The sequence below is a fragment of the Nematolebias whitei genome, chromosome 22 (assembly GCF_014905685.2).
Source record: "Nematolebias whitei isolate Nwh7 chromosome 22, NemWhi1, whole genome shotgun sequence".
Classification (NCBI taxonomy): domain Eukaryota; kingdom Metazoa; phylum Chordata; class Actinopteri; order Cyprinodontiformes; family Rivulidae; genus Nematolebias; species Nematolebias whitei.
Genome location: NC_056519.1, coordinates 96256 through 124026, shown reverse-complemented (window position 1 = coordinate 124026; position 27771 = coordinate 96256). Strand labels below are relative to the sequence as shown.

Genomic DNA, 27771 nt, shown 5'->3' with positions numbered 1-27771 from the left:
GGGGAATCACTGTAATGCCACTTTGATGATATGTGCTGCTGATTATCCATGCTGCTGATCTCATGCTGCTGTATTAATTCATACCTATCTTCTCACCACAGACTCATGTTGGGGCTGCTGCTGTTCGGCGTATTATTTTTTTTTTACTATTAGTCCTTAATGTATTCTTAGTTTGCTGTATTTCTTAGTTCCATATCTTAGATGTTATTACTGTTTTTCTTTTGCAATTTATACTTTTATTGGATGTAACTAAGACCTTGTGTACACAATTTCGTTCCGCCACATGTACCACATGTGATGCGTATGACAAGTAAAGAAACATTGAATTTGACTTTGATATGCCTTATTGTTTTACATTATTGTTGTTTAGAGATAGACAAAGCTTTTCCTTAGCTTACACATTTCCCAGGAGTAGTTTTCGTTTCGGAAATGTGTAAAATAGGAGCTCTGATTCACAGACAGAGAGCAAAAAAGCAGGAGGAGAACAGGAGAGGTAAGAGAAAGTATCTGCCTCGTACGAGAGTGAGTGCAGAAAATATAACGAAGTTTATAAAGAAGCTGGGCTGTAAAAGTACAGTCTTGCGAAAGTATTCAGCCCCATTGAACTTTTCAACCTTTGCCACATTTCAGGCTTCAAGCATAAAGATTAAAAATTTTAATTGTTTGTGAAGAATCAACAACAAGTGGGACACAATTGTGAAGTGGAATGAAATTTATTGGATGTGTCAAACTTTTTTAACAAATAAAAACTGAAAAGTTGGGGCGTGCGATATTATTATGCCCCTTTACTTTTAGAGCAGCAAACTCAGTCCAGAAGTTCAGTGAGGATCTATGAATGATCCAATGTTGTCCCAAATGACTGATGATGATAAATAGAATCCACCTGTGTGTGATCAAGTCTCCGTATAAATGCACCTGCTCTGTGATAGTCTCAGGGTTCTGTTCAAAGTGCAGAGAGCATCATGAAGACCAAGGAACACACCAGGCAGGTCCAAGATACTGTTGTGGAGAAGTTTTAAGCCAGATTGGGATTCAAAAAGATTTCCCAAGCTTTAAACATCCCAAGGAGCACTGTGCAAGCAATCGTATTGAAATGGAAGGAGTATCAGACCACTGCAAATCTACCAAGACCCGGCCGTCCCTCTAAACTTTCATCTGGAACAAGAAGACTGATCAGAGATGCAGCCAAGAGGCCCATGATCACTCTGGATGAACTGCAGAGATCTGCAGCTGAGGTGGGAGAGTCTGTCCATAGGACAACAATCAGTCGTACACTGCACAAATCTGGCCTTAATGGAAGAGTGGCAAGAAGAAAGCCATTTCTCAAAGATATCCATAAAAAGTGTTGTTTAAAGTTTGTCACCTGGGAGACACCAAACATGTGGAAGAAGGTGCTCTGGTCACATGAAACCAAAATCAAACTGTTTGGACACAATGCAACACAGCTCATCACCCTGAACACACCATCCCCACTGTCAAACATGGTGGTGGCAGCATCATGGTGTGGGCCTGCTTTTCATCAGCAGGGACAGGGAAGATGGTCAGAATTGATGGGAAGATGGATGGGGCCAAATACAGGACCATTCTGGAAGAAAACCAGTTTGAGTCTGCAAGAGACCTGAGACTGGGACGGAGATTTATCTTCAACAAGACAATGATCCAAAACATAAAGACACATCTACAATGGAATGGTTCACAAATAAACGTATCCAGGTGTTGGAATGAACAAGTCAAAGTCCAGACCTGAATCCAATCGAGAATCTGTGGAAAGAGCTGAAGACTGCTGTTCACAAACGCTCTCCATCTAACCTCACTGAGCTCCAGCTGTTCTGCAGGAAGAATGGGCAGAACTTCAGTGTCTCCATGTTCAAAACTGACAGAGACAAACCCCAAGAGACTTGCAGCTGGAACTGCAGCAAGAGGCGGAGCTACAAAGTATTAACGCAAGGGGGCCAATAATAGTGCACGCCCCACTTTTCAGTTTTTTATTTGTTAAAAAAGTTTGACACATCCAATAAATGTCATTCACGATTGTGTCCCACTTGTTGTTGATTCTTCACAAAAATAAAAAAAAATTATATCTTTATGTTTGAAGCCTGAAATGTGGCAAAAGGTTGAAAAGTTCAAGGGGGCCGAATACTTTCGCAAGGCACTGTGTTTGTGATTAGTAGGGTGGATCTGTCATACTGGGCTTTCAGTTCAGTTAATTTACTGCTCTTTGCTCGAACTTCAGCAGATCATGTTGCTCAAATGAGATGTAGTGAAGAGCGCTTCACGTTGCCACTTTTGATTAATGCGACCGTTTCGGACCATATGAGGCAAACAGGTTTTGAACTGCCTGCCGGAAGAATGAGCATAAATTTCTCTGTCCACTCATCTTTAAAACAGTTTTCATCATCAACTTTTCTTATTTTGGAGCACGGCATGCTGTCTCTTCCTCTCTGCTCCTTCTCAAATCTTATCTGGTGAGAGCTTGCTGCACTGGCCGTGAAGCGGAAACAAAATATTTGATTGGCTCATTAATTGAGTGACACTGTTACCATAATACCTGAAGTAGATTGAACCTCCAGAACACACCTCCTGCTTCTCTGCTTGACTCTGCACCTAAGCTGTCTATCGCTGGAAAAATGCTCCTTGAAAATTATCTGTTGTTGTGAATTTATTAGATTGGGCACTAGTCCGGACATAACCATCACTCGACCTGGATCCGTACCGAGATCCTCTTATTAGTGACCTCTGCTGTGCACTTTTCCAGATGTTCCAGTATTCCAGATGTTCCTGTTCACTGGTCCAGTCACTTGCCTACCTGGATCTCACATCCTGCTAATATGTGCTGGACTTTCTCAGAAGCATCTTTGTCCATTGGGTCTGTGGTTGATCCTGACCTCTGTAGCTCTTGTGCTGCCATGATTAGTTCCTCTTCAGTCAGTATTGTAGTGACCTTTGGATGTTTTTCTTGCTCTGACTTTCCTAATACATATTATTGAAGATGTCAAGGCATACACTCAGATGCATTCTTATTACTATTTGCTCATAATTGTTTAGGCTCAACACAATATGTAATATGACACTCCTGGAGCTTCAGAAATACATCACAACATCTGATTTGATCAGGAACAGAGTGGCAGCAGGATATCAGATGGCATAAATAAAGTTCACAATAAATCAGCTAAATATATTTCCATAGATAAAATGATCGTTTGGAACTCTGCATCTCAGAAGGACTTTACAGCAGAACCAACATTCACTGTTTAAATGGGACACAGAATTTTTATTTTTTGATGTCTTAAATAGTTTTTATACAACCTCAGTTTAAGTTTGATGAACTGTGGAGGTTTTCCCACATAATGTTCAATGTAGAGTCTGATAGGACAATTTGGAGAAGTGGAACCTAATTCCTACTACAAAAAGTCATTTTGATCCAGTTCTCTTCATACCTGGTTCTCGTTGCATGGCTTCCGATGGTGAGATGCACAAACAGTCAGGATGATGATCATGATGAGCAGAGCACCACAGGATGCCAGGATGGCTATCAGAGTTTTGTAATCAGTTGGCTTCTTCTATGAAGGACCAAACAATGGAAGCATTACTAACAAGCATAACAGACAACATGTTTGTCTCCAGAACCAAAGCCTTACCGTGGAGATGTCTTCCTGGGTCATTTCTTCATAATACTGCTCTGCAAGGCTGGTCTTCACTGGAATAGAAATAAAAAATGAACGAGTCTGATAAAGATTGAGTTTCCCTGCAGAGATCTGAACAGTGGAGGCTGTTTTACCTTGACCGTTGATCTCTACACTATCAAAATGCACTTTGTCGCTGAATTGCCTCCACATCAGGATGCAGGTTCCATTTTGCCAGTTTGGCATCAGCTTCTTGCACAACTCTGCAAAACCTTTCTCTTTGACTGTCTGCAAGTGACACAACACAGCTTTAGTGAGTTCAGTCTTCACCTCAGCACAGATCATGTTTTCAGAAGACATGAGGTGGCAGCTGTGATTATTATTAACTTTTACTTAACCAGGAAAATCCCATTGAGATCACAGATCTCTTTTGCAAGGGAGGCCTGGACCTGAAGGCAGCCTAACATGCATGTTTTTGGTCTGTGGGAGGAAACCAGAGCACCTGGAGAAAACCCACACAAACACGAGAACATTCAAACTCTACTCAGAAAGACCCCAGGTCCAACCAGGGATTGAACTTAGAACTTTGTTGCTGTGAGGCAATAGTGCTAACCACTGAGCTGTTATGCTGCCTATGAGACCTTCCTGTGCTGTGGTGTGGTGATAGTTTTGGTTGTATGCTGGAAGGACTCAGCTATGTGGGCAGGAGGGACTGTGGGAACAAAGGAAGCAAGTGAAAGACACTTTCCACCTGGAATTAGAATTCTTGATTCTTCTTTTCAAAGTTTTTTTAATATCAAGCATCTCTGCTTCCTGTTTTTCTGGAAACAAAGTGCAAATGTTCCTCTGGTGGGGTGAAATGTCTTATTTGTTTCGAATATGATTGGTTAAAAAAAGATGATTTACTCCCAAAAACTTTCAATGCTGAGTGGTTAAACCTTTAGGGGAGGTAGCTGAAGAGTCAAATTTTTAGCAAAATTTGTAAAACAAATGTCAATGTTTTTTGAAAAAAACTAAATTGTCAGGTGTAAAAGTAAAACAACGTGTTGTTTAAATAAAATCAAACTGTGGAAATCTTGATTGATTTCTTTAAGAGACTGAGGTTGTTGTTTAGGTGTCTTGGCTTCTAAATAAGCCAAAATAATCAGCTCTCTACCTCCATGCCTGCAGTTGATGCGAGTTGTTTGTAAGGAAGGACATTTTATTTCCGAAGCACTTTTCACAGATTTATTTATTAATCTTTATTTAACCAGGCAAATCCCATGCAGCATCACAAAGTGCTTCACATGAAGCAAAATAATTAAAACAATTAAAAACAGAAAAAACAAGTGAGGTAAGAGCCTGTATAAATAAAAATGCCTTTAGATGTTTCTTAAAAGAGTCATTGGCATCTGAAGAGCAAAGGGACAGTTGCGCAGCGTTCCTGAAAGGCTTGATCTCTGCAGGTTTTTAAACAAGTACATGGCACCACCAACAACATTTGACCCGAAGGGAGATGGAGGTTCCAAAAGGTCAAACCTGTATTTGGGGGCCTGACCATGATTCTCTAAAGGGTTAGGTCTACTATAACCTTACCCAGTTGTAGGGTCAAGAGACAAACATGTAGCATTAACACAGTATGAACAACATTCAGGAATTGTTTCTAGAAGAACATTATCAAATATTTTACATGACTTTACCTGGTAGAATAAAGGTTAAATAAAGTCAAGTCAAGTCAACTTTATTTGTAGAGCACATTTAGAACAGAACCTGTTATCAAAAGCCCCTTATCCACGGGTCTTTTTGGTACTCCTATGTAACTAGTTGTGGCCGATTGCAGGATTTATCAACAATGCCTTTAACGGTGGAACCCACCCCATTTTTGAGACCTAAATCACTGAGGTCCCAGGTCTGGTTCTTTTAGGGTCTAGTTGTGACATCAGCGCACTGTAGGTCACTGATTGGTCAGGGGGCGTATTCATTGGTGGAGGGCGGAGATTCAGTCTTCCACCGGAAATCACAATCCACCATTTTCTTTTTCACCCGCATAACAGACAACAAGAAATCGGAGGAGCTTATTTTGGAATATTTTATAAGGTAAAACAAATAATCATGGCACAACCGTGGTCGAATGCTGAAGCTCAGGCATTTCTCTGTTTGCTGGCCGATGAACAAGTGCAGCGCGAGCTAGATGGAACGAAACGAAATAAAAAGATTTTTCAAGAGGTGTCTGCGCAGATGGCGGTGCACGGCTTCCATCGCACACCAAAGCAAAGAGGAAAGCTTAAGACATCTTTAACACCTCACTTACCCTGGAGACAGTTCCCACCTGCCTGAAGACTGCCACCATCATCCCAGTCCCAAAAAGCTCTACAGTGACTGGTCTGAATGACTATCGGCCAGTGGCCCTCACCCCGATAGTCGCTAAATGCTTCGAAAAACTGGTCATGACTCGCATCAAAACAACCATCAACATCAACAAGGACCCTCATCAGTACGCATACCGTGAGAACCGATCAACAGAGGATGCAATCTCCTCTGTGGTCCACACTGCACTCAACCACCTGGAGCAGAAAAACTCTTACGTCCGTATGCTCTTTGTGGACTTCACATCCGCCTTCAACACCATGATCCCCCAAACCCTGATGGACAAACTATCCACACTAGGACTAAGCCCCTCCATCTGCAACTGGGTACTAGACTTTTTAACAAACAGACCACAGTTAGTGAGGATCCACAACCTCTCCTCCTCCACCATAACCCTCAGCACTGGCTCTCCTCAGGGATGTGTGTTGAGCCCCCTTCTGTTTACTCTGCTCACATATGATTGTGCAGCTACCCATCCAGGCTGTCACATTGTAAAGTTTGCAGATGATACAGCGGTGGTGGGATGCATCACAAACAATGATGAGTCCAGCTACAGGCAAGAGGTGGAACACCTGGAGAGCTGGTGCAGAGAGAATAACCTTCACATCAATGTGAAGAAGACAAAGGAGATGATTGTGGACTTCAGAAGGAACAAAAACACCTACACCCCCCTGAACATAAGAGGATCTGCGGTGGAAGTGGTCTCCAGCTACAAGTACTTGGGTGTACACATGAATGACAACCTCAGCTGGAGCAACAACACCACCAGCCTGATCAAGAAAGCTCATCAGAGACTCTACTTCCTCAGACGGCTGAGGCGAGCTGGTCTGGGAAGCTCAGTCCTCACCTCCTTCTACAGGTGTGCAGTGGAGAGCATCCTGTGCTCGAGCATCAATGTGTGGCATGGAGGCTGCACAGCTGCAGAAAGAAAAGCTTTGCAGAGAGTGGTGAAGGCTGCACAGAAATCTGTTGGAATCAGTCTCCCCACCATCACAGACATCTACACCTCCAGATGCAGGAAGAGGGCCACCTGCATCATGAAGGACCCCACCCACCCAGCACACACACTTTTTGCCCCACTCCCCTCAGGAAGGAGGTTAAGGAGCATTAAGTGTAGAACCACTAGACTGAGGAACAGCTTCTACCCTGAGGCTGTTAGACTCATGAATCTCTAACTAGAATAATCACTGTGAAAAACCATATCATGTTGCTGCTGATCTGTTTCATGTTGCTGCTGATCTGTTTCAATGTTGATGTGTTCATGCGTGCACATCTGCTCACAGACTCATGTTCATGTTTGTGCTGATGTTCAATGTTTTATGTTATGAGTGCTTAGTGTATATTTAGTTGATGTTTTTCTTAGTTCATATCTTGGATGTTATTACTGTTTTTCTTAGACATTTTATTGTTGGATGTAACTGGGACCCCGTGTACATAATTTCGCTCCACCACATGTACCACATGAGGTGCGAATGACAATAAAGAAACTCTGACTCTGACTCTGACTCTGACTTAAAAAACTAATAGCTGATGGTGAGTGTATTTTATTTACTTTAAGCATATTTCCTTTCCCTCATGCAACCGTTTCTTTGCGTTTTCTGAAAGTACTCTGAACAAACGAGGCTGACGCGGTTACGTCGTCATTAGTTAGCATCATTGCTAACTGTACTCTGTTGCTGTTTTTCCACTCTTATTTTGATGCAGAAAGTCCCACTGAAGATGAAGGTTCGCCAGATTCTGCTTTTGACTGTCCAATCCTCCCCGCTTCTGACCCTTCCCGACCACACCAGCTCCGAGTACATCCATGCCACCGGGCACATGCACGCCACCGGGCACATGCACGCCACCGGGCACATCCACGCCACCGGGCAACACGCAGCAGAGCGGCACCAAACAGCACCCGTTACTAGGTAAGAAGAAGCAACAATCGTGTTTAACATCACATTGATCATGTTGATATGAATGTTGTTTTGTTTTTGTTGTAAAACACCTTGCATGTATTCAAACTACTTGTTTATTCAGTTGTAATGTATAAATGTTAAATTTAATTATTCATTTATTACTTAAACTTTCATTTATGAAGTTTATTATTGAAATTATACAGGGTGTAGTGATTTTTGTTCAGATTAACGATGCTCTGTTCTTTTTCTAAATTAGCACAAACCGTTGTAAATGACTACATGTAGTTTATTTATGCCCACCTGCTTACTATCATTAAAGTACTAGACTGCTTTATGAACAGAATCATTTCTGATCTTGTGAACAAACACCTTTTGAAATTAGCAATTAGCAGGAACTTTAATGTTAATAATTTATTAAAAAACTCTACCTGTACTTCATCATCTAACAGCCATTTTCTTGTGTGTTATTCCTAGGCAATAGAAAGCGCAGATCAACAAGTGCAGCAGAGAGCTTTGTTTCTGCACATACAGAACAAGAGGAGATGAACCGGAAGCAGAGAGAGGAACACTTCCATTTTATTTGTGAGGATGCCAAAAAGGCAAGGCAAGAAGAAGCTGCAGTAACGAGGAAGCAGGAGAAGGCCATTAGGAGGGAGGAGATGGCCTTGAGGAGAGAGGAAGCAGATGTTCGCAGAGAGGAAGCAGCACAGCGAAGGCAGGAGGCTGAACAGAGTGCTGTTTTCAATCAGGCACTCCTTGGGGTGCTGGAATCCATTGCCAGTTCCATGGCAAACAGACATGTTTAAAAATATTTATTGTAGAACTTAGTTGATATATAGAAATGTAGATCCTGCAAGGTAAGACCACAAATAGCCAGACATGTACCGTGTAAAGTTTTCATATGTAAGTAGTGTATAAATTTTTTTAATGTCTTTATTTCTAATAAAAAAAAATTTTTCAAGTCTTGAGCTTCCATCTGATCATCAAAGTGAAGTGCTTAGTGTTTTTTTACGTCAATAGTGTAGATAAGTGAAGTAATTGTTTTTTACCTGTAACAATGCTGCTGAAGATTCTCAGTTATCCTTGACACGGCAAATCCCCCCCAAAAAATATAAAAATAAAACCACAGTACTTTTTTTTTAAACTGAATACGTTTCGCTAATCATCCGAGGAGCACTCACAATTCAATGAAAAAAGGAATTTGGGATTAAAGTTATAAAGCTGTGGTGTTCTGTAAGCTTGCTGGAGATTGATCTGCATGCGTCAGTCTCCATAATACAAGCTGACGGCACACCACAGCTTTATAACTTGAATCACAATCCTCGTTTCATTAAATTGAGAAAGAGCCTCGGATGAGAAGTGATACATCTTCAGTTAAAAATAAAGTCCAGTATTTTTATTTATGTATTTTTTTTGGTTTTATCTGTAATGAGTACTGAAAAACGTAACCATAATACAGAATGTCCATGTGTTGTAAATGAACATTGCAGTGGAGTTAAAAAGGTGTAGGACTTGTGTAATCTACGTTTACAATCATCCTCATTCAGGAGGTTTTCAGTCATTGCATGTCAAACACCTCGGCCATGATGTCTATCCTGTGGATCCAGCAGCTTCTGCATCTTTTTCGCCCAAGGTCAAAAATTCTCTCCACGACTTTCACTGTGGTACAAACGAGCACTAACTTAATATTGCTTAACAGCACTTCAATCATGAAGATAATTTGCGACAGCTTAATTTAAACAGCTGCGTGGTAAGCGTAAGCTCTGAGTTAAATATCAAATGTAGGTTATTATGTAATGTACGTAATATATATATATACACACATATATATATATATATATATATATATATATATATACACACATGCATACATATATACAAATCAAATTACAAAAAGACTCTTAATCCCAGAGGGAAATTAAATGTAACTCATCATCCTGGTTTCATTCAAGAGTTGTTCTAGATGCTGATGCTGTGGGCAGGAAGGATCTCTTGTAGCATCTGTCTTACAAGGGATCTGAAGAAGTCTCTGGCTGAAGACATATATATATAAATATTAAAATAGATTAATAAATATATGCATAAACAAATATAAAGTTCTTGTTGTAGGTTTTGGTTCTTTGTTAAAAACAAAAATTAATTTGTTTTCCGGCTCTTCTTCTTCTAATACATGTTAGTGGTGCTTAGAAAAGAGCTTAATGTAGCACTACCGCCACCAGCTGGTAAGGTGCGTTGATATTAATAATCCGCCCACTAGAGGTGAACAATCCGCCCACTAAACGGGAACTATAGGCAAAGGTGAGACACAAAAATAGAGGTCCCACTAGAACCGGACACAACAGGCTACAACAAGAACCAGACCTGTGGATAAGGGGCTAAAGTGCTTAACAACAACAACAACAATCAATGAGTAAAATTAAACAAATTAAATAATAATTTAAATATAATAATAATAAATAAAATAAAATAATATAATACAAGGATTTTAATATTCAGATAATTTATTAGTGGAGTTTATGAAGGGTGCACAAAATCTGAATTCTGGGACATTTCGGCATTTTACTTTTTTTTTCAGATCCTATTTGTTAACCATATTCTAAAATTTGCAATATCCTTTGTAAAAATTTAAAACATTGTTCTATTAAGTTTTGGCCCACTTGGGTCCCTCAATGTCGAACTAACTTCATTAAGCTAGCTGTGCTGTCATTACCCACGTGGGCATTGTGTGACCTGGAGGGGCATGACTGGGAGGAACTGCCTCTTTGATCTGAACCCGAGCGGTGTTCTGTTGTTGGACTTCTGTGCTTGTCATAGTTTGTTCATCACGAACACCCATGTTTGAACACTATTTTCAAAAAAAGTTTTTATTAAACGAGTATGCCCGTGGAAAACTGAAGACATAAGGAAACTCAAAAGAAATTGTAGGAAAGCAGAGAGGAAATGGAGGAAAAACAAATTGACAATTGACTACCAAATAATGCGCGAACAGCTTAATATCTACAATTCTGCTGTCAGAAATTCAAGAAATGCATATTTTGCCAAAATAATTAACAATCACAAAAATAATCCCAAAGTTTTGTTTTCCACCATTGATAATCTGATTAACCCTGACTTTACTGCTTCTTCAAATACTCCAACTAACTCTCTTTGTGAGCAGTTTGCAAATCACTTCAGAGGTAAGATTGAGTCAATTAGAGCTAACATTTTATCTGAGCAAAATACTGGTTTTAAATCTATTGAATGCTTGTTTTCACCGGAGCAAACACTTGACAAGTTTGATGTGGTTGATGCAGAGATGCTCGGCAGAGTTTTCTCACAAGTCAAACTAACCACCTGCCTCTTAGACCCAATTCCCTCATCACTTTTTCATTCATTTTATAGATTCTTTGAGAATGAAATTTTAAACATTGTAAACTGCTCTCTTCAGATCGGTGTCTTCCCCATTGCCTTTAAAATGGCTGTGGTGAAACCCCTTCTGAAGAAAAGTAATCTAGATCATAGTGTTTTTAATAATTACAGACCTGTATCCAACTTACCATTCTTAAGTAAAATCTTAGAAAAGCTTGTTTTTATTCAATTAAATAACTTTTTAAATGATGCTGGTATTTTAGAAAAGTATCAATCTGGTTTTAGGACGAACCACAGTACAGAGACAGCCCTATTAAAAATTGTGAATGATTTAAGGTGTAATCTGGATTCACACAAGCTCTCAGTTCTTGTTCTATTGGATCTGACTGCAGCCTTTGATACAGTAGATCATCAAATTCTTCTAAATAGATTAAAACACCTGGTCGGTATTTCTGGTACTGTTCTTCTGTGGTTCAACTCCTATCTCACAGATAGAACCTTTATGGTAAGTATGGATACATGCACCTCGCAGATCCATGAAGCCAACTATGGCGTCCCCCAAGGCTCTATTTTAGGCCCCCTACTTTTTAATTTGTACATGTTGCCGCTTGGTGGAGTCATCAGGAGCCATGGGATAAGTTTCCACAGTTATGCTGATGACACACAGCTATACATCTCATTATCTCATGATGACCCCCGGCCAATCACTGCACTTTTTAATTGCATTTCAGACATAAAGTCCTGGATGGCACAGAACTTTCTCCAGCTAAACCAGGACAAAACAGAAGTTTTAATCATTGGACCGGAGGTTCAAAAAGAAAATACAATTCAGAAATTACAATCTCTGTCTTTAAAACCTTCCAAAAAAGTAATAAGCCTGGGCGTTCTTTTTGACTCTGAGCTTACTTTTATTCCACATATCAAACATATAGTCAAAACAGGATTTTACCATCTAAAAAATATAGCCAGAGTCCGCCCTCTTCTCTCTTTTACTAATACTGAGACTTTGATGCACGCTTTTATATCTAGCCGTTTAGACTACTGTAATGCACTGCTTTCTGGTCTCCCTAAGAAAAATTTATCCAGCCTTCAGCTTTTACAAAACTCTGCTGCTCGTGTGTTAACCAAGACCAGAAGGCAGGCTCATATTACACCTGTTTTAAAATCATTGCATTGGCTCCCTGTGCGTCTCAGGGTTGATTTTAAGATTCTTTTAATGGTTTTTAAATGTCTCAATGGTCTCGCACCATCTTATCTTGCAGAGCTGCTATTACCCTATGAACCCCCGTGGACACTAAGGTCCTCTGGCACTGGACTACTAAAAGTTCCAATAGTCAGAACTCACACTTACGGTGAGGCTTCTTTCCAGTACTATGGCCCCCGTCTGTGGAATAGTCTGCCGGAGAACCTGAGGGCCGCAGAAAATGTTGTTGTTTTTAAGAGCAGGCTCAAGACCCATCTTTTTAACTGTATTTCCTGAACTGGTTCATTTCTGTTCAGTCTATACATTTTCCATACAATTTTATTTTGTGTGTGCTGTTTGCATTTATTTTGTGGGTTTATTGTTTATAATTCTGTACAGCACTTTGAGCTGCTTTTAGTATGAAGGGTGTTTTATAAATAAAATTGATTGATTGATTGATTGAACATAAGGGTGCCCATAAGTGCACTTGGCATCAGGACGCCCAAGGTTGTTGATCGATGATTGACTTTATAGTTGTGTCATTTGATTTGAGGCCATTTGTTTTGGACACTCTGGTGAAAAGAGGAGCTGAGCTGTCAAATGATCACCACCTGGTAGTGAGTTGGATCAGATGACGGGGGAAGATGCCGAACAGGCCCGGTAGACACAAATCTGTAGTGAGGGTTTGCTGGGAACACCTGGTAGAAGAACCTGTCAGAGAGATCTTCAACTCACACCTCCAGGACAGCTTGAACATATGTTTATCCATGCTCTCATATCCACATTATTGTCACGATCTTTTTTACTAGTTTCAACAAAACTTTTTTGTCTCGTCTTCAGACTGTGCAGAATGCTGCAGCAAGATTCTTAACTAAGACCAACAGAAGGGCTCATATTACTCCTAGTTTGGCCTCTCTTCGATGGCTCCCTGTGCATTTGAGGAGTTAAAGTTTGGTCCTAACCCACTATTCGAGTTTTAATTACATATTTTAAGTTACCAATAAACACAATGGATGATGATCATATTGCTTTATGCTAGGCCATTGGTAAGAAGGCGTGATTATTATTATTATAAAAAAGTTAAGTCTTGTCCTCTGGACATTAAAAAAAACAAAATAAAACAAAACAAAAAAAAATGTAGAAACGTTTTGTCTTTCATCCGAAAGACTTCCTCAGTCTGAGGTGCTGTATTCAGCTCAGTCGCCCTGCCCAGCTCCGACGGAGAGGACCCGGGTAGACCAGCGGAGCTCCATCTAGCTCGTTCTGAATTTTGTTGTCGGCCAGCAAGCACAAAAAAAAACCCGCCAGCACTTCAGCATTAGGCCACGGTGTTGTCTTTATTGTTTTTAAATCTTTAAAATAGGTCCAGCCGCTACTCCAGTCCAAGAAATTGCTAATGGCGAATCGGTGTTTTGAAAAGTTTCTGAAAGATCCAGTGACTCCTCCCCCTGCCCAATCAGTGACCGACAGTGCACTGACATCACATCTGGATCCAAAAAGAACCAGACCTGGGACCCCAGAGAAGTAGGACCCAAAAATCGTGCGGGTTCCACTGCTGAAGGCACTGTGGAGAAACTATGCAATCGGCCCGAACTGGTTACACAGGAGCCCCAAAAGGCCCTGTGGATAAGGGGCTTATGTTGACCAGGTACCATAAGCTTGGGAGCTGGTGACGTTGCACGTTCGTGGTGAGATGTATTGTGTCTGTTTTTCTTTTGGTAGCTCGAGTGAATTGTTTGCTCGAGTCATCTCTTGTTTTCTGGATATATCTGTCTTTTGCACAGTCTTTCATTCTAGTTCACAAACACACTTAGTACAGTTGTTTTTCTACTGTTGGATAGGCTTGAAACAACTTTTATCTTTCAACACTTCTCAGTTTTTATTGGTGTATTTGGATCTGCTAGCTCTTGCTAGCATTAGCTTAGCATGGCTGCTGCTTCTCTCCCTGCTTGCTCTGTTCTCACTTGCTCCTTGTGTCGGATGTTTAGCTATTCCTCTGCCTCCTTTAGTGGTAATGATACATGTAACAAATGTAGTCTTATGGTAGCTTTAGAGTAGAGGCTATCTGAACTGGAAGCTCGGCTCCACGCTGTAGAAAAACCAGTAGCTAGTCAGGTCCCCTTAGACGGTGCGGAATCTGTAGATACTAACTCCTGTTGGCGGTCCTCCAGCAGACCCTGACCAGCCGGGACCCTGGGCCAGCTGAGTGACGGTCCGGAGAAAACATAGTGCTAAGGCTAAGCCCCCAGTTCATTACCAACACGTTCAAGTTTATAATCGATTTTCCTCGCTCAGTGACACACCCGCTGAGAAGCAGACCCTGGTTATTGGGAGCTCTATAGTCTGAAACGTGGCTTTAGGGACTCCAGCGGCCATAGTCAAATGCATTCCGGGGGCCAGAGTGGGCGACAGAATCTTATTTGAAACTGCTGACTAAGGCTAAGGCTAAATACAGTAAGATTGTTATTCACGTCGGCGGTAATGGCACCCAGTTACGCCAATCGGAGGTCACTAAAATTAATGTTGCTTCGGTGTGTGACTTTGCTAAAACTATGTCGGACTCCGTAGTTTTCCCTGGCCCCCTCCCCAACCTGACTAGCGATGAAATGACTTGAAAATGAGTTCTTGTGACTCAATGAGACTACCTGTATAAATAAAGGGTAAATGAAAAAATAAAATGACATGTTAGCCATATGTCGTCGTTTAACCTCTGGGTGTCTAGGTGGTGTTCTGACAACGACGTGGGCTACATGGATAACTGGAGTTCTTTTTGGGGGAAAACCTGGTTTGATACAGAGATGACATCCATCCCACTTTGGACGGAGCCGCTCTGCTTTCTAGAAATATGGCTGATTTTGTTTATCCCCCAAATTATTGACAACCCAGGGTCCAGTCCAGGAAGCAGAGTTGTAGTCTTCCACACGTCTCTGCTGCTTCTCCTTTGTTACCCACCCACACCCCCATTGAAACAGTGTCAACTCACCCACGGCTCAAATTAAGTAAACCAAAAATCAGCTCTAAAAATATAAACCATAAAAATCTTATTAAAATAAACACAGTTACTTTACCAGAGCAAAATCATAAAATCATTAAATGTGGATTATTGAACATCAGATCTCTTTCCTCTAAATCCCTGTTAGTTAATGAACTGATAACTGATCATCATATTGATTTATTCTGTCTGACAGAAACTTGGCTACAACAGGAGGATTTTGTTAGTATAAATGAATCCACTCCTGTTGATTACTTCCGGGAAGATGGTGCCGGTGCTGGTGGCTTGCCATTCACCTCTGTCTGTTTTGATTGTTCCTTTTCTGTTTTTGTCATTTTTCTTCTGTGACATAAACTCACTGCTTGTTTATGATCGCCAACAACTTTTAAATATACAGTTATCTACTGCAAACCCCGCCTTGTTCGACCACTTTGATCAAGGCTCTGGACCCCCACCCCCTCTGCTTATTGATGTCCCGGTGTACCTGAAGCGCGCAGCGTTTCTGCCCGCCCGAAAACATCGCTCCAGGCGCCGTGGGAGACGTGCCGGCCGTCTTGTGAGAATTAAAGCCAGCTTCAAGCTCTCTGCTGCCTCGTCACCTGCTGCTGACCATCAGACGTTAAACTGTCGGATGCTTCGCTGACCCACTCAACTCCAGCTCGCTCCAGGTGCCCGGGCCTGGTACACGCAGCAGGCGTGCGCGTGTGGCCGCGCGCCGTCTCCAGTGGAACTTAACCAACTCCGGACCTTCTGCTGCATCATCTCCTGCCGACCATCTGTTGGATATTCGCCTGTCCAGGTGCTTCGCTGATCCTGCTGGGTCCTGCCTGATCCCCGTAGTCGAGCCTGGCTCGCGTCGCGGGCGTGCGCGGAGCTGCGACGTCTCTGGTCCTTGGAGGCACGGTTCAAACTCCAGAATTCTGAAACAGCTGATCTGTGCTCCGAGCTCAGCTTTTCCTTCATCTACTGGTCCCATAAAGATTACTCTGCTGAATGTCAGGTTGCTGACAAATAAAACATTCATCTTAAATGATTATTTCTGCTCCAATGGACTGGACTTCATGTTTGTTACAGAGACCTGGCTCGTCCCTGGTGAGTTGTGTTTTTTCTGAACTTTTGCCAGTGGATTGTGCCTTTTTTAATGCTCCAAGGACTTCTGGTAGGGGTGGTGGATTATTAACAGTTTTTAAAAAGCTCTGGAACTGCAGGCAGCTACAGGCTGTGACATTTCAGAGTTTTGAACTGCTGTACTTTGAGCTGGATCGCTCCAACCCAACACTGTGCAGCCTGATCTACAGGCAACCCTCATACAACAAAAACTTCATAAGTGAATTTTCTGACTTTTTGACTGGAATACTGCTCAATTACAACAGGGTCTTGATTCTGGGAGACTTTAATGTGCACGTTTGCTGTCTTGACAAGCCTTTGGTGAAGGAGTTTCTAAATCTGTTACAATCTTTTGTAGTATGTCAGGACAGCTTTGCTGTAGACACATGACTAATTAATTATTCTTAAAGCTAGTTCAAGCACAAAGAATATTAATTGTTAATTACAACGGATTCTTTTCTTTTTTGAGTTAAATTTCTGCCATGTGACCGAGATAACTGTGAGAGGATTGTTGAATCAGTGACATGAGACGCCATTTTATCTTTGACCCATCAGAATAAATGTGGTCATTTCAAAATTTAACATAAAAACATGTACACTTTGATTTGCTGATCTGTTTCTGATTAATAAAAACTTGACACGCTTTACTAACAAGACAACAGAACATTACTGATTGAGGCTGATTCACCTCTGAAGGCATCTAGATTACTGGCAAATAGAAAAGTTAAAGAGGAGAAATAGAAGTGTTTAAAGATTTAAAGAGGTTTAGATGGAAGCTATGTGTGAAACCAGAACTTTGCACCCTTCCTCCGACACCCGCTCAGCTTTCCGGTACACTTCAGGACGTGCAGCGACTTTGTTACCTTAGCAGAGGATGCATCCACTCCGGAACAGAAGTCCATTAGTACGATCCCTTTACAGCGTCTCCGCTTAAAGTAGCTGGGAATCTTTAGATTAAATGTATATACTCAGTTCCACCGAATAAGCTTCCTTACAAGTGGCGCATTTATTGCTCGGGTTGTGCACAGAGATGCAAGCCATAACTCCGCTAAAGGGAGGGACCCCTTGGCACACGGTCCCATCCATCCGCTCCAAGTTCTGAAGACTTAGCCCTAAGACTTAAGACTCCGACTGAGTTCCAGCACTGAACTCCAGGACTGCACTTCAGGACTGAACTCCAGGATCCAACTTCCAGCATCGAACTTCCAGCATCGAACTCCAGGACCTAACTTCAGGACCGAACTTAATAGTTCCACGAAGTGTTCCTTTTTAAAGGGGTATACACTTCCTATTACGTGGTACTTCCTGATTGGTTGAAACAACCAGCAGGGGGGTGGTTCTAGTGATGTCAAGAGGGTCACTAGGAGTCAAAAGACATCAGGAATGTTTACGAACGGTTAGTACAGATGGAGAAATGTTATGACGAAGTGAGACAAACGCAGGTGCCAGATGAAGTTATTTACTGTCTGCTAGTTTTAAAAACAAGACACTTTGTTCTAATAACTCGTCTCTGTTTGTCTCTGACTTTCGACCGACATCACTACTCCTCATTCAGAGAGTAAACTAAAATGCACACTTACTTCGTAAATAGACATTTAAATTGTATGATCCAAAATCTGCTGAGGTTTAAAAATCATTAATACTGTTTCACAGTTGATTTAAATGAGTGGTTCACTTCAACATTTAGAATTGGTATGAACTAAACACACATTTGATTATCAAGATATTCTAAAATAGTAATGATAATGTTAAAAAGAAGAGTGTTCTTTCAATTGATTAATTCAGGATACAATTAAATAGTCTCTTGATGAGATAATTTGTATTTCTGTATTCAAATCAATGAAATAACAGTTCCTGTCCCCTGAAGGTCTTCAAAGACAGGTTGAGGTCGGAGGCCCAGTTCACTACACTTTCAAACTTGTGCAAAATGTTGTTGGTCCAACTCATCACCAGGGCCGTACACTTGATTTAGTTCTGTCTCATGATTTATCTGTGGTTAATCTGGAAATTGGGGATGCTATTGTTTCTGATCACAAACCCATTTCATTCCAAACCTCTGTTATTCATGAGTCTAAGGGTGCATTCACACCAGCCCTGTTTTGTCCGCTTTAATCGAACACTAGCTCGTTTTCCTAGAAAGTCCGGTTCGTTTGGGGAGGTGTGAACGCGCCATCGAACTCTGTCACGGAACAAAAAGGCGAACTCTGGCCCGGGCTAAAACATAGCGCGGTTTGAGTACAGTGTGAATGTAAACAGTCCGAGCCTCGCTCCGCAGGGTAAACAAACACACATTGCTCTTACCTTATATGGAGCCGTCAGCTGCCTTGTGTGGAAAAACAATATTCTCCATGGTCTTCTGTCTCATCTTCTGCTCATGCTAAGTCCATTTTTGAAAAATGACAAAATATAACTCCTAAAATTGCTAAAACTTGATGCCACTTCGTTTTTATTTTTATTTACAGAAGAAGAAGAAGACGTGTCTTCAGAGGTTTTTGTCTCATTTCTTTCAGTAGTTCTTGGTGCAGCGCCCCCACAGGCGAGCGGGGGAATAGGTTGGTTCAACAGGTTGGCTCGACTGCACAGTGCAGTGTGAATGCAATCTCACCAGCTCAAATGTAAACAAAAGGTCATGAATATTGGTCCCGAACCGAGTCTACCGGACTATCAGGTGTGAAAACAACCTAAATCCCCCGCTCCAGCCAAGAGTTGTCGGATATTTAACTCTTCAACCGCTGCTCTTTTTTCCTCTGCATTCCTTACTGATGCTGCTTCAGTCCCTGAAACCTCTGCCTGTATTAGTACGCAGGAGCTGCTCAGTAGGCATGATGCAACCTGCTCTAAGATTTTAGACCTTGTGGCCCCGCTAAAAATCAGGCGACCAAAGCGGGCACCACACCCCTGGTTGAACGCGACCACTCGAGCGGCCAAACGTCTATGCAGGAGAGCTGAACGCAAGTGGAAAAAGGACAAATTACAGGTTTCTTTTATTATGTTAAAAACATGTTTGAAAGATTATCAGAGCATCATTAAATCTGAAAAGAACAAATACTTCTCCCAAATCATTGCTTCAAACAGTCATAATCCCCGTGTTCTTTTTAATACCGTAAATTCCATTTTAAACGTGCCTCGGTCTGCCAGCATGGAGGCCTCCGTTGACATCTGCAACAACTTTACCAGGTACTTTGCTGATAAGGTAGAGTTGATTAGGTCATCCATCCCCCAGTCCACAGCCGACCCCTCTGTCTTTGTCCCTTGCTCAGCTGTCTTCAAACAGTTTGAACCCATTTCACTCCCATTTCTAAACAAAGTCGTTGGTCAGATGAAACACTCCGGTTCCCCCGCTGACCCCATTCCTGCGTCGTTTTTCAAACAAGTTCTACCCACGATTGGACCCTCTGTTCTTACTATTATAAATAGTAGTATTGTGACAAGTGTGGTTCCCGATGTTTTCAAACATGCAGTAGTTCATCCGTTAATTAAGAAAGCTGGACTTGACCCTTCGACTTGCTCAAATTTCAGACCAATCTCAAAACTTCCCTTCCTGTCCAAAATCCTGGAGAAAATTGTTTTCATTCAATTAAACAAGTTTTTGAATGAGAACAGAATCTTCAAAATTTTTCAATCTGGTTTTAAGCAACTCCACAGCACTGAAACAGCATTAGTAAAGGTTTGTAATGACATTATGATATCAAACGATTCTGGTCAATTTGTGGTACTTGTGCTCCTGGACCTTACTGCTGTTTTTGATACTGTTGACCACAGTATCCTTATATCATGGCTGGAACAGTGGGTTGGGATCACAGGCGCTGCATTAGAATGGTTCCGCTCATACCTGAGTGGCAGGAGTTTCTGTGTCAAGGTTGGTAATAACGTATCCGCCTCATTACCTTTCTTGCGGGGTCCTACAGGGTTCAATTCTTGGACCCCTTCTGTTCTCACTTTATTTGCTCCCACTGGTGTCCATCCTGAGGAAACATGGTCTTTCATTCCATTGCTATGCTGATGACTGCCAGATATACCTGCCTGTGAAACCAGCAAGTGTTTGTTCCATTCACCCGCTGTTAAAATGTCTGGATGACATTAAGGCCTGGATGGCTTCAAATTTCTTAAGCTTTAAAAATGACAAGACTGAAGTCATTGTTTTTAGCCCTAGCTCAACTGCCGCCACTGATCCTGTCAACCTGGACTCTCTTCAGCCATATCTGAAGCAGTCTGGTAAAAATCTCGGGATGGTTTTAGACTCTGACTTCAAGTTTGACAAACAAATCAACTCTGTTCTGCAGAAAAGCTTCTTCCAACTCAGACAGGTAGCTAAACTCAAGCCAGTGTTGTCCAGACCTGACCTTGAGAAACTTGTCCACACCTTTGTCACGACCCGATTGGACTATTGCAATGCACTGTATGCTGGGATCAGCCAGGCCTCCATCTCACGTCTTCAGCTCGTCCAGAATGCTGCTGCTCGGCTTTTAACCAGAACTCGTAGGTCTGAAAATATTACTCCAGTTCTGTCTTCCCTTCACTGGCTCCCTGTTCGTACGAAGATAGTTTTTAAAATTCTTCTGTTGACCTTCAAATGCCTAAATGGCCTCACACCCCTTTACCTCTGAGCTTCTGGAACCTTACGTTCCCTCTCGGGCCCTGAGATCATCCGATCAGCTGCTTTTGGCTGTTCCAAAAACAAGACTGAAGCTCAGAGGAGATCGGGCTTTTTCAGTCATGGGCCCCAAACTCTGGAACAACCTGCCCCACAACATCAGGCAGGCCACATCCCTTACTCACTTCAAATCCCTGCTTAAAACATTTTTTCTCTCAGGCATTTCATACAGTGTAAATTGATCTAGTGTTTTTTAATCTGTGACCCTATGTTTTAAATGCTTTTTATTAATTCTTCAGTTATTATCATTATTAGTGTATTATATATATATATGTTTATATATTTTTCTCTTTAATTTACTCATTGATTTATTGTTGTTGTTGTTGTTGTTGTTGTTGTTGTTGTTGTTGTTGTTGTTGTTGTTGTTGTTAAGCACTTTGATAACAGGTTCTGTTTTAAATGTGCTCTATAAATAAAGTTGACTTGACTTGACTAATTATTTAAATTTTCATGTTCCTAGAACAACTGGCCGAGGTGGAGGAGTAGCTTCTATTTTTCAGTCAGGATTATTGATTAATGCCAAACCAGTTATTAGTTATGATTCTTTTGAATCGCTGTCCCTCAGTCTTTCTCATTCAAAATGGAAATCAGAAAAGCCACTTTTACTAGTTGTTATATATTGTCCACCAGGCGCTTACTCTCAGTTTTTGTCTGAATTCTCAGAATTCTTAACTGACTTACTACTAAATACTGTTAAAGTCATAATAATGGGTGATTTCAATGTTCATTTAGATGTTGAAAGTGATAGCTTAAGCATAGCCTTTAATAATTTAATTGAGTCATTTGGTTTTACCCAAAGTGTCATCAGTAGCACATATACTAATTCTCATCATCACACTCTTGATTTAGTTCTGACCTATGGTATAGAGATTAAGGACTTGGTAATAGTTCCTCAAAATCCTATCCTGTCCGACCATTTTTTAATAAACTTTGAGTTTACATTAAATGACTACACAGTCACTGAGAGTAAATTTCATCTCAGCAGGTGCTTATCAGAAAATGCTGTAACCAAATTTAAACAGTCTCTTCCATCAATGTTTTCTTCTGTCTTGCAGAGTAATGCATCAGAGAACAGTGACTTAGATCATCTAGTTGATCATTTTACATCTTCAATGCAAACTTCACTTGATAAAATTGCTCCACTGAAAAAGAAAGTAATCAATCAAAGGAAACTGGCTCCTTGGTACTGGCTCCTTGGTTCAATTCTGAGTTACGTCCTTTAAAGCAGACATCTAGAAACCAGGAGAGAAAATGACACTCTACTAGTGTTGAAGAATTTTATTTAACTTGGAAAGATAGTCTGCTAACATACACTATATTGCCAAAAGTATTCGCTCACCTGCCTTGACTCACATGAGATTAAGTGACATCCCATTCCTAATCCATAGGGTTGGTTCAATATGAAGTTGGTCCACCCTTTGCAGCTAGAACGGCTTCAACTCTTCTGGGAAGGCTGTCCACAAGGTTTAGAGGTGTGTTTATGGGGATTTTTGACCATTCTTCCAGAAGCGCATTTGTGAGGTCACATACTGATGTTGGATGTGAAGGCCAGGCTCTCAGTCTCCACTCTAAATCATCCCAAAGGTGTCTATCAGATTGAGGTCAGGACTCTGTGCAGGCCAGTCAGTTCATCCACACCAGACTCTGCCATCCATGTCTTTATGTACCTTGCTTTGTGCACTAGTGCAAAGTCATGTTGGAAGAGGAAAGGGCCAGCTCCAAACTGTTCCCACAAAGTTGGGAGCATGGAATTGTCCAAAATGTCTTGGTATGCTGAAGCAGTCAAAGTTCCTTTCACTGGAACTAAGTGGCCAAGCCCAGCTCCTGAAAAAAAACCCACACCATAATCCCCCCTCCACCAACCTTTACACTTGGCACACCGCAGGGTGCCATTCTCCTGGCAACCGCCAAACCCAGATTCATCTATCAGATTGCCAGATGGAGAGGCGCAATTCGTTACTCCAGAGAACGCGCCTCCACTGCTTTAGAGTCCAGTGACAGCATGCTTTACACCACTACATCCAACGCTTTGCATTGGTTATGTATGGCTTGGATGCAGCTGCTCGACCACGGAAACCCATTCCATGAAGCTCTCTTTGCACTATTCTCGAGCTAATCTGAAGGCTACATAAAGTTTGGAGGTCTGTAGTGATTGACTTTGCAGAAAGTTGGCGACTTCTTCGCACTATGCGCTTCATCATCCGCTGACCCCGCTCCGTCAGTTTACGTGGCTTACCATTTCGTGGCTGAGTTGCTGTCGTTCCCAAACACTTCAATTTTCTTATAATAAAGCTGACAGTTGATTGTAGAATATTTAGGAGCAAGGAAATTTCACGACTGGATTTGTTTCATAGGTGGCATCCTATCACAATTCCACGATGGAATCCACTGAGCTCCCGAGAGCGACCCATTCTTTCACAAAACAGTCTGCATGCCTAGGTGCTTCATTTTATACACCTGTAGTGAACTTAACCTGATGTCAAAACTAAGCCTAAGGTCAAAACCCTTGACCTTAAGAACCTTGTGGGACAGAAACTGTCATTTCATTGATTTGAATTCAGAAATACAGGTTCACCCATCCTGAGACTTTCTTTCTTGAAAATCAAGTGAAAGAACACTCTCTTTTTATTATCATTACTATTTTACAAATGTTGATAATCAAAGTGTCTTAGTTCAAACCATTTTAGATGTTGCAGTGAACTAATCAATTTTATTAACTGTAAAACAGTAACAATGATTTTTTAGTTGCTTATGCAAAGTTAGAGTTCATGTTAAGTCTGTTACAGAGTAATCATGTATTTTCTGATTTCTGTCTTTGAATGAGCAAGTGTAAGTTTTGTCCAAGGTCGGAGTCGAAGCAGACATGTGTCTTGTTTTAAAATCCTCTCAGGCGTAAACAGAGGAGTTGGCACCTGTTCTCCAAACTCGCCAAAATATTTCTCTCGCCTGTCTGAGAACAGTTTAATCTGTTCCATAACAATTCTTGCTGTTTTCTGACTTCTAGTAACCTCTTACATCACAAAACACACCCCTGTCTGGTTGATATTACCCAATCAGGGACGCTCAAATATACCGGAAATAGAGCTCTTTAAATTGCCGGTACTTCCTAGTTCTCTCAGTTCGGCGGCGCGGAGAAGTTCTGAGATGTTCGCAGTTCTGTGAAGTCGTTTGGGAGAACAGAAGTCCAGCCATGATAAGGCTCTCCCGAGTTTGGATTATAACATCCTCCACCTCTGAGTGGAACTTCTGAAGGACTCCACTCATGTGAAGTCCACTTGCTGATGTGAGCTTGTGTCGGACGGAATCTAGTCACTACTTCGGACGAGTCACAGCCATCCTATGGAGACGCTGGACAGGTAACGTTAACTGGACCTCCATATCTGCTGATTAATCTTCAGAAAGGTAATGAGTCAAGTTTCCTACCAAAGCGTACCGAGGAAAAGCTGGGTTCGAATGGAGAGTGTCGGTTCTGGTCAACACTCCCCCTCACACACCATCTTTCACTCCCTTTAAACTCCATCTTTCCATCTTTAAATTCTTCTCTCAAGTAGAAATCCTTCCAGATAATTTAGAAATGTCTGTGTAAAGTGCTCATCCACCGCCGTGTGGATAATTGATCATAATTGTACAGTTTTCATTAATGTCTGTGGTGAAGCAACGGAAAATCATGGCCGTATGGTTTTCCTGGTTGTAAAGCTGTTTAATTATGTTGTTATTTTCATATTTTGCCAAATTAATGTAAATGTTTGATGTTAAACTTTGATTCTGTAAAATAAATGACCGCATTCATTTTGATGGGTCAAAGATAAATGACGTCTCACGTTTACATTTCATTAAATTCAATGCACGTTTTATTCAGTCCAGAAAAATGAAGAATCCGTTTTAATTGATGAATATATCTGCGATCTGTTCATCTACACACCTGTGGCCATGGAAGTGATTGGAACACCTGATTCCGATAATTTGGATGGGTGAGCAAATACTTTTGGCAATATACTGTATAAGAAAGCTCTCCGTAAAGCTAGAACTTTATATTACTTATCTTTAATAGATGAGAATAAAAATAACCCTAGTTTTCTGTTTAGTACTATTGCTAGACTAATTAAGTCCCATCTCTGTTGAATCATGTATTCCTACAACTATAAGTAGTGATGACGTCATGAGATTCTTTATAAATAAAATTATTTCAGTTAGAGAGAAAATTCAAACCATCTTTCCTTCTATTATCCCTAGTCCCCCGTCAAATGAGACAACTTTTAAAATTTCACTAGAGCCTGATTTGTGTTTGGATTGTTTTTGTCTTGTTGAGCTCTCTGAATTGTCAAAAATAATAACTTCATCCAAACCATCCACATGTGTGTGTAGTAGAGTACTGTATGAATGTGTGTGTGGTAGAGTACTGTATGAATGTGTGTGTGGAGGTAAATGAGGGTACAGATTGTGTTGTAAAAAGCTTTGAGTATCTTGATTATATAGAAAGGAGCTGTATAAGTATAGTCCATTTACTGTATCATTTTCAGATCCATCTGTCACAGGAACACAGAGACAGACATTTTACTCACTCCTAGGGACAATATTTAGAGTTACATTTACTTTTAAACAGATATGTTTGAAAAGCTGTTTCATTGGCAATATCTACACTATTGTGTATTTGAAGACATTTATTGAAAAGGGCCCGCTACAAGTACTGTGACTAAAATAAACGTTATTGTGTCTTGGGTGTTTCAGATGTGCCCACACCAAGCATTCCTGAAGAAAGGAGTGGGAAGGGTGTGTGCTGGTTTTTCATGGACAGCACAATGGTCCGGTCCAGATTGTCAGAACTGCCTCATTGTCTCCTAGTTCTGTGCGTTGAAACAGTCTGCTAGAGCTTGATAAAGATTTAAAGAAACAACTCCAACAAAACAAGAAAAATCAAGTCTTACCTCCAGCACATCCAGCAGAGAATACTGAATAATAATAAATAAAAAAGCAGAGAAGAAAAATGTCAAAACCCAATTAATTACACAAATCATAGGTATTGAGTCCTTTTTGTGCTGCTTACAGTGAACTTGTTTGGCAGAGCCTTAGGATTGAAGATAATTTGTGTCGTGGTGCCATCCGGGGGACGTGAAGCCTCGGTGTTACGTGGTGTGATCGTAGTCTGGCTGGGGGTGTAGATGGAGAAATTTGGCTTCACAGTTGACCTGGGTCCAGTTGATGACAACCCTGGGGTAGATCCTGCCTCAGTACCTAGAATCAGGAAGAATCTGTCATGAGCAATACATAAGACCGTAGACATGTTTTAGATACTGCAGTCCATTCGGGAAGACACAAGTTGATTCTGTGTCTCCACAGAATGATTTCAGTGTAAGTTCTGCTTGTTCAGGTAAACAAAGGGGACTTTGCTCTTAGTAAAATAAGCAGCTTTTCTTTCTGCAGCTGTGCAGCCTCCATGCCACATGTTTATGCTGGAGCACAGGATGCTCTCCACTGCACACCTGTAGAAGGAGATGAGGACTGAGCTTCCCAGACCAGCTCGTCTCAGCTGCCTGAGGAAGTAAAGTCTCTGATGAGCTTTCTTGATCAGGCTGGTGGTGTTGTTGCCCCTAAATGTGCCATTGTTGTGACTGGACACAAATCCAGTGGTCTCCCCCCCTCACACACACAACATCATTTTCACAACTAAGCTATCATCCATCTGTCTTATTTTATCAGCCTCTTTTTTAGAATGTGAGGAGCTGGTGTCTATGTCCAGCAGTCACTGCGATAGGCATGAGACACCCTGGACAGATCTCCAGTCCATCACAGTGACACCCTGAACAGGTTTCCAGTCCAACACAGGGACACCTGTACAGGTCTACAGTCATCACAAGGACACCCTGGACAGGTCTCAGTCCATCACAGGAACACCTGGACAGGTATACATTCTATCACAGGGACACCTTGGTCAGGTCTCCATCACAGGGTCACCCTGGACAGGTCAGTCTGTCACAGGGACTCCCTGGACAGATCTCCAGTCTGTCACAGAGACATCCTGGACAGGTCTACAGTCATCACAGGAACACCTGGACAGGTCTCCAGTCCATCACAGAGACACCGTTGACAGGTCTCCAGTTCATCACAGAGACACCCTGGACAGGTCTCCAGTCCATCACAGGGACACCCTGGATGGGTCTCCAGTCCATCACAGGGACACCTTGGATGGGTGTCCAGTCCATTCCAGGCACACCATGTACAGGTTTCCAGTCCATTACAGGGACACCTGAACAGGTCTTCAGTCCATCACAGGGCCACCCTGGACAGGTTTCCAGTCATCACAGGAACACCTGGACAGATCTCAACTCTATCACAGAGACACCTTTGACAGGTCTCCAGTTCATCACAGAGACACCCTGGACAGGTCTCCAGTCCATCACAGGGACACCTTGGATTGGTCTCCAGTCTATCATAGAGACACCCTGGATAAGTGTCCAGTCCATTCCAGGCACACCATGCACAGGTCTCAAGTCCATCACAGACATCTTTGACAGGTCTCCAGTTCATCACAGCGACACCCTGCACAGGTCTCCAGTCCATCACAGGGACACCCTGGACAGGTATCCAGTCCATCACAGGGACACTCTGGGCAAGTATCC

At 41.6% G+C, this 27771-nt stretch overlaps 1 protein-coding gene across 1 annotated transcript in view; it reads right to left on the bottom strand.

The window, feature by feature from the left end:
• Positions 1-27771, bottom strand: part of podxl (podocalyxin-like) — a gene marked incomplete at its 5' end in the record, with an annotated part of 33599 nt that overhangs the window by 3873 nt on the left and 1955 nt on the right. The window contains 5 exon segments of the mRNA XM_037695661.1: positions 3438-3560; positions 3639-3697; positions 3779-3911; positions 26080-26103; positions 26199-26386. Coding sequence (XP_037551589.1) covers positions 3438-3560; positions 3639-3697; positions 3779-3911; positions 26080-26103; positions 26199-26386 — 527 coding nt within the window.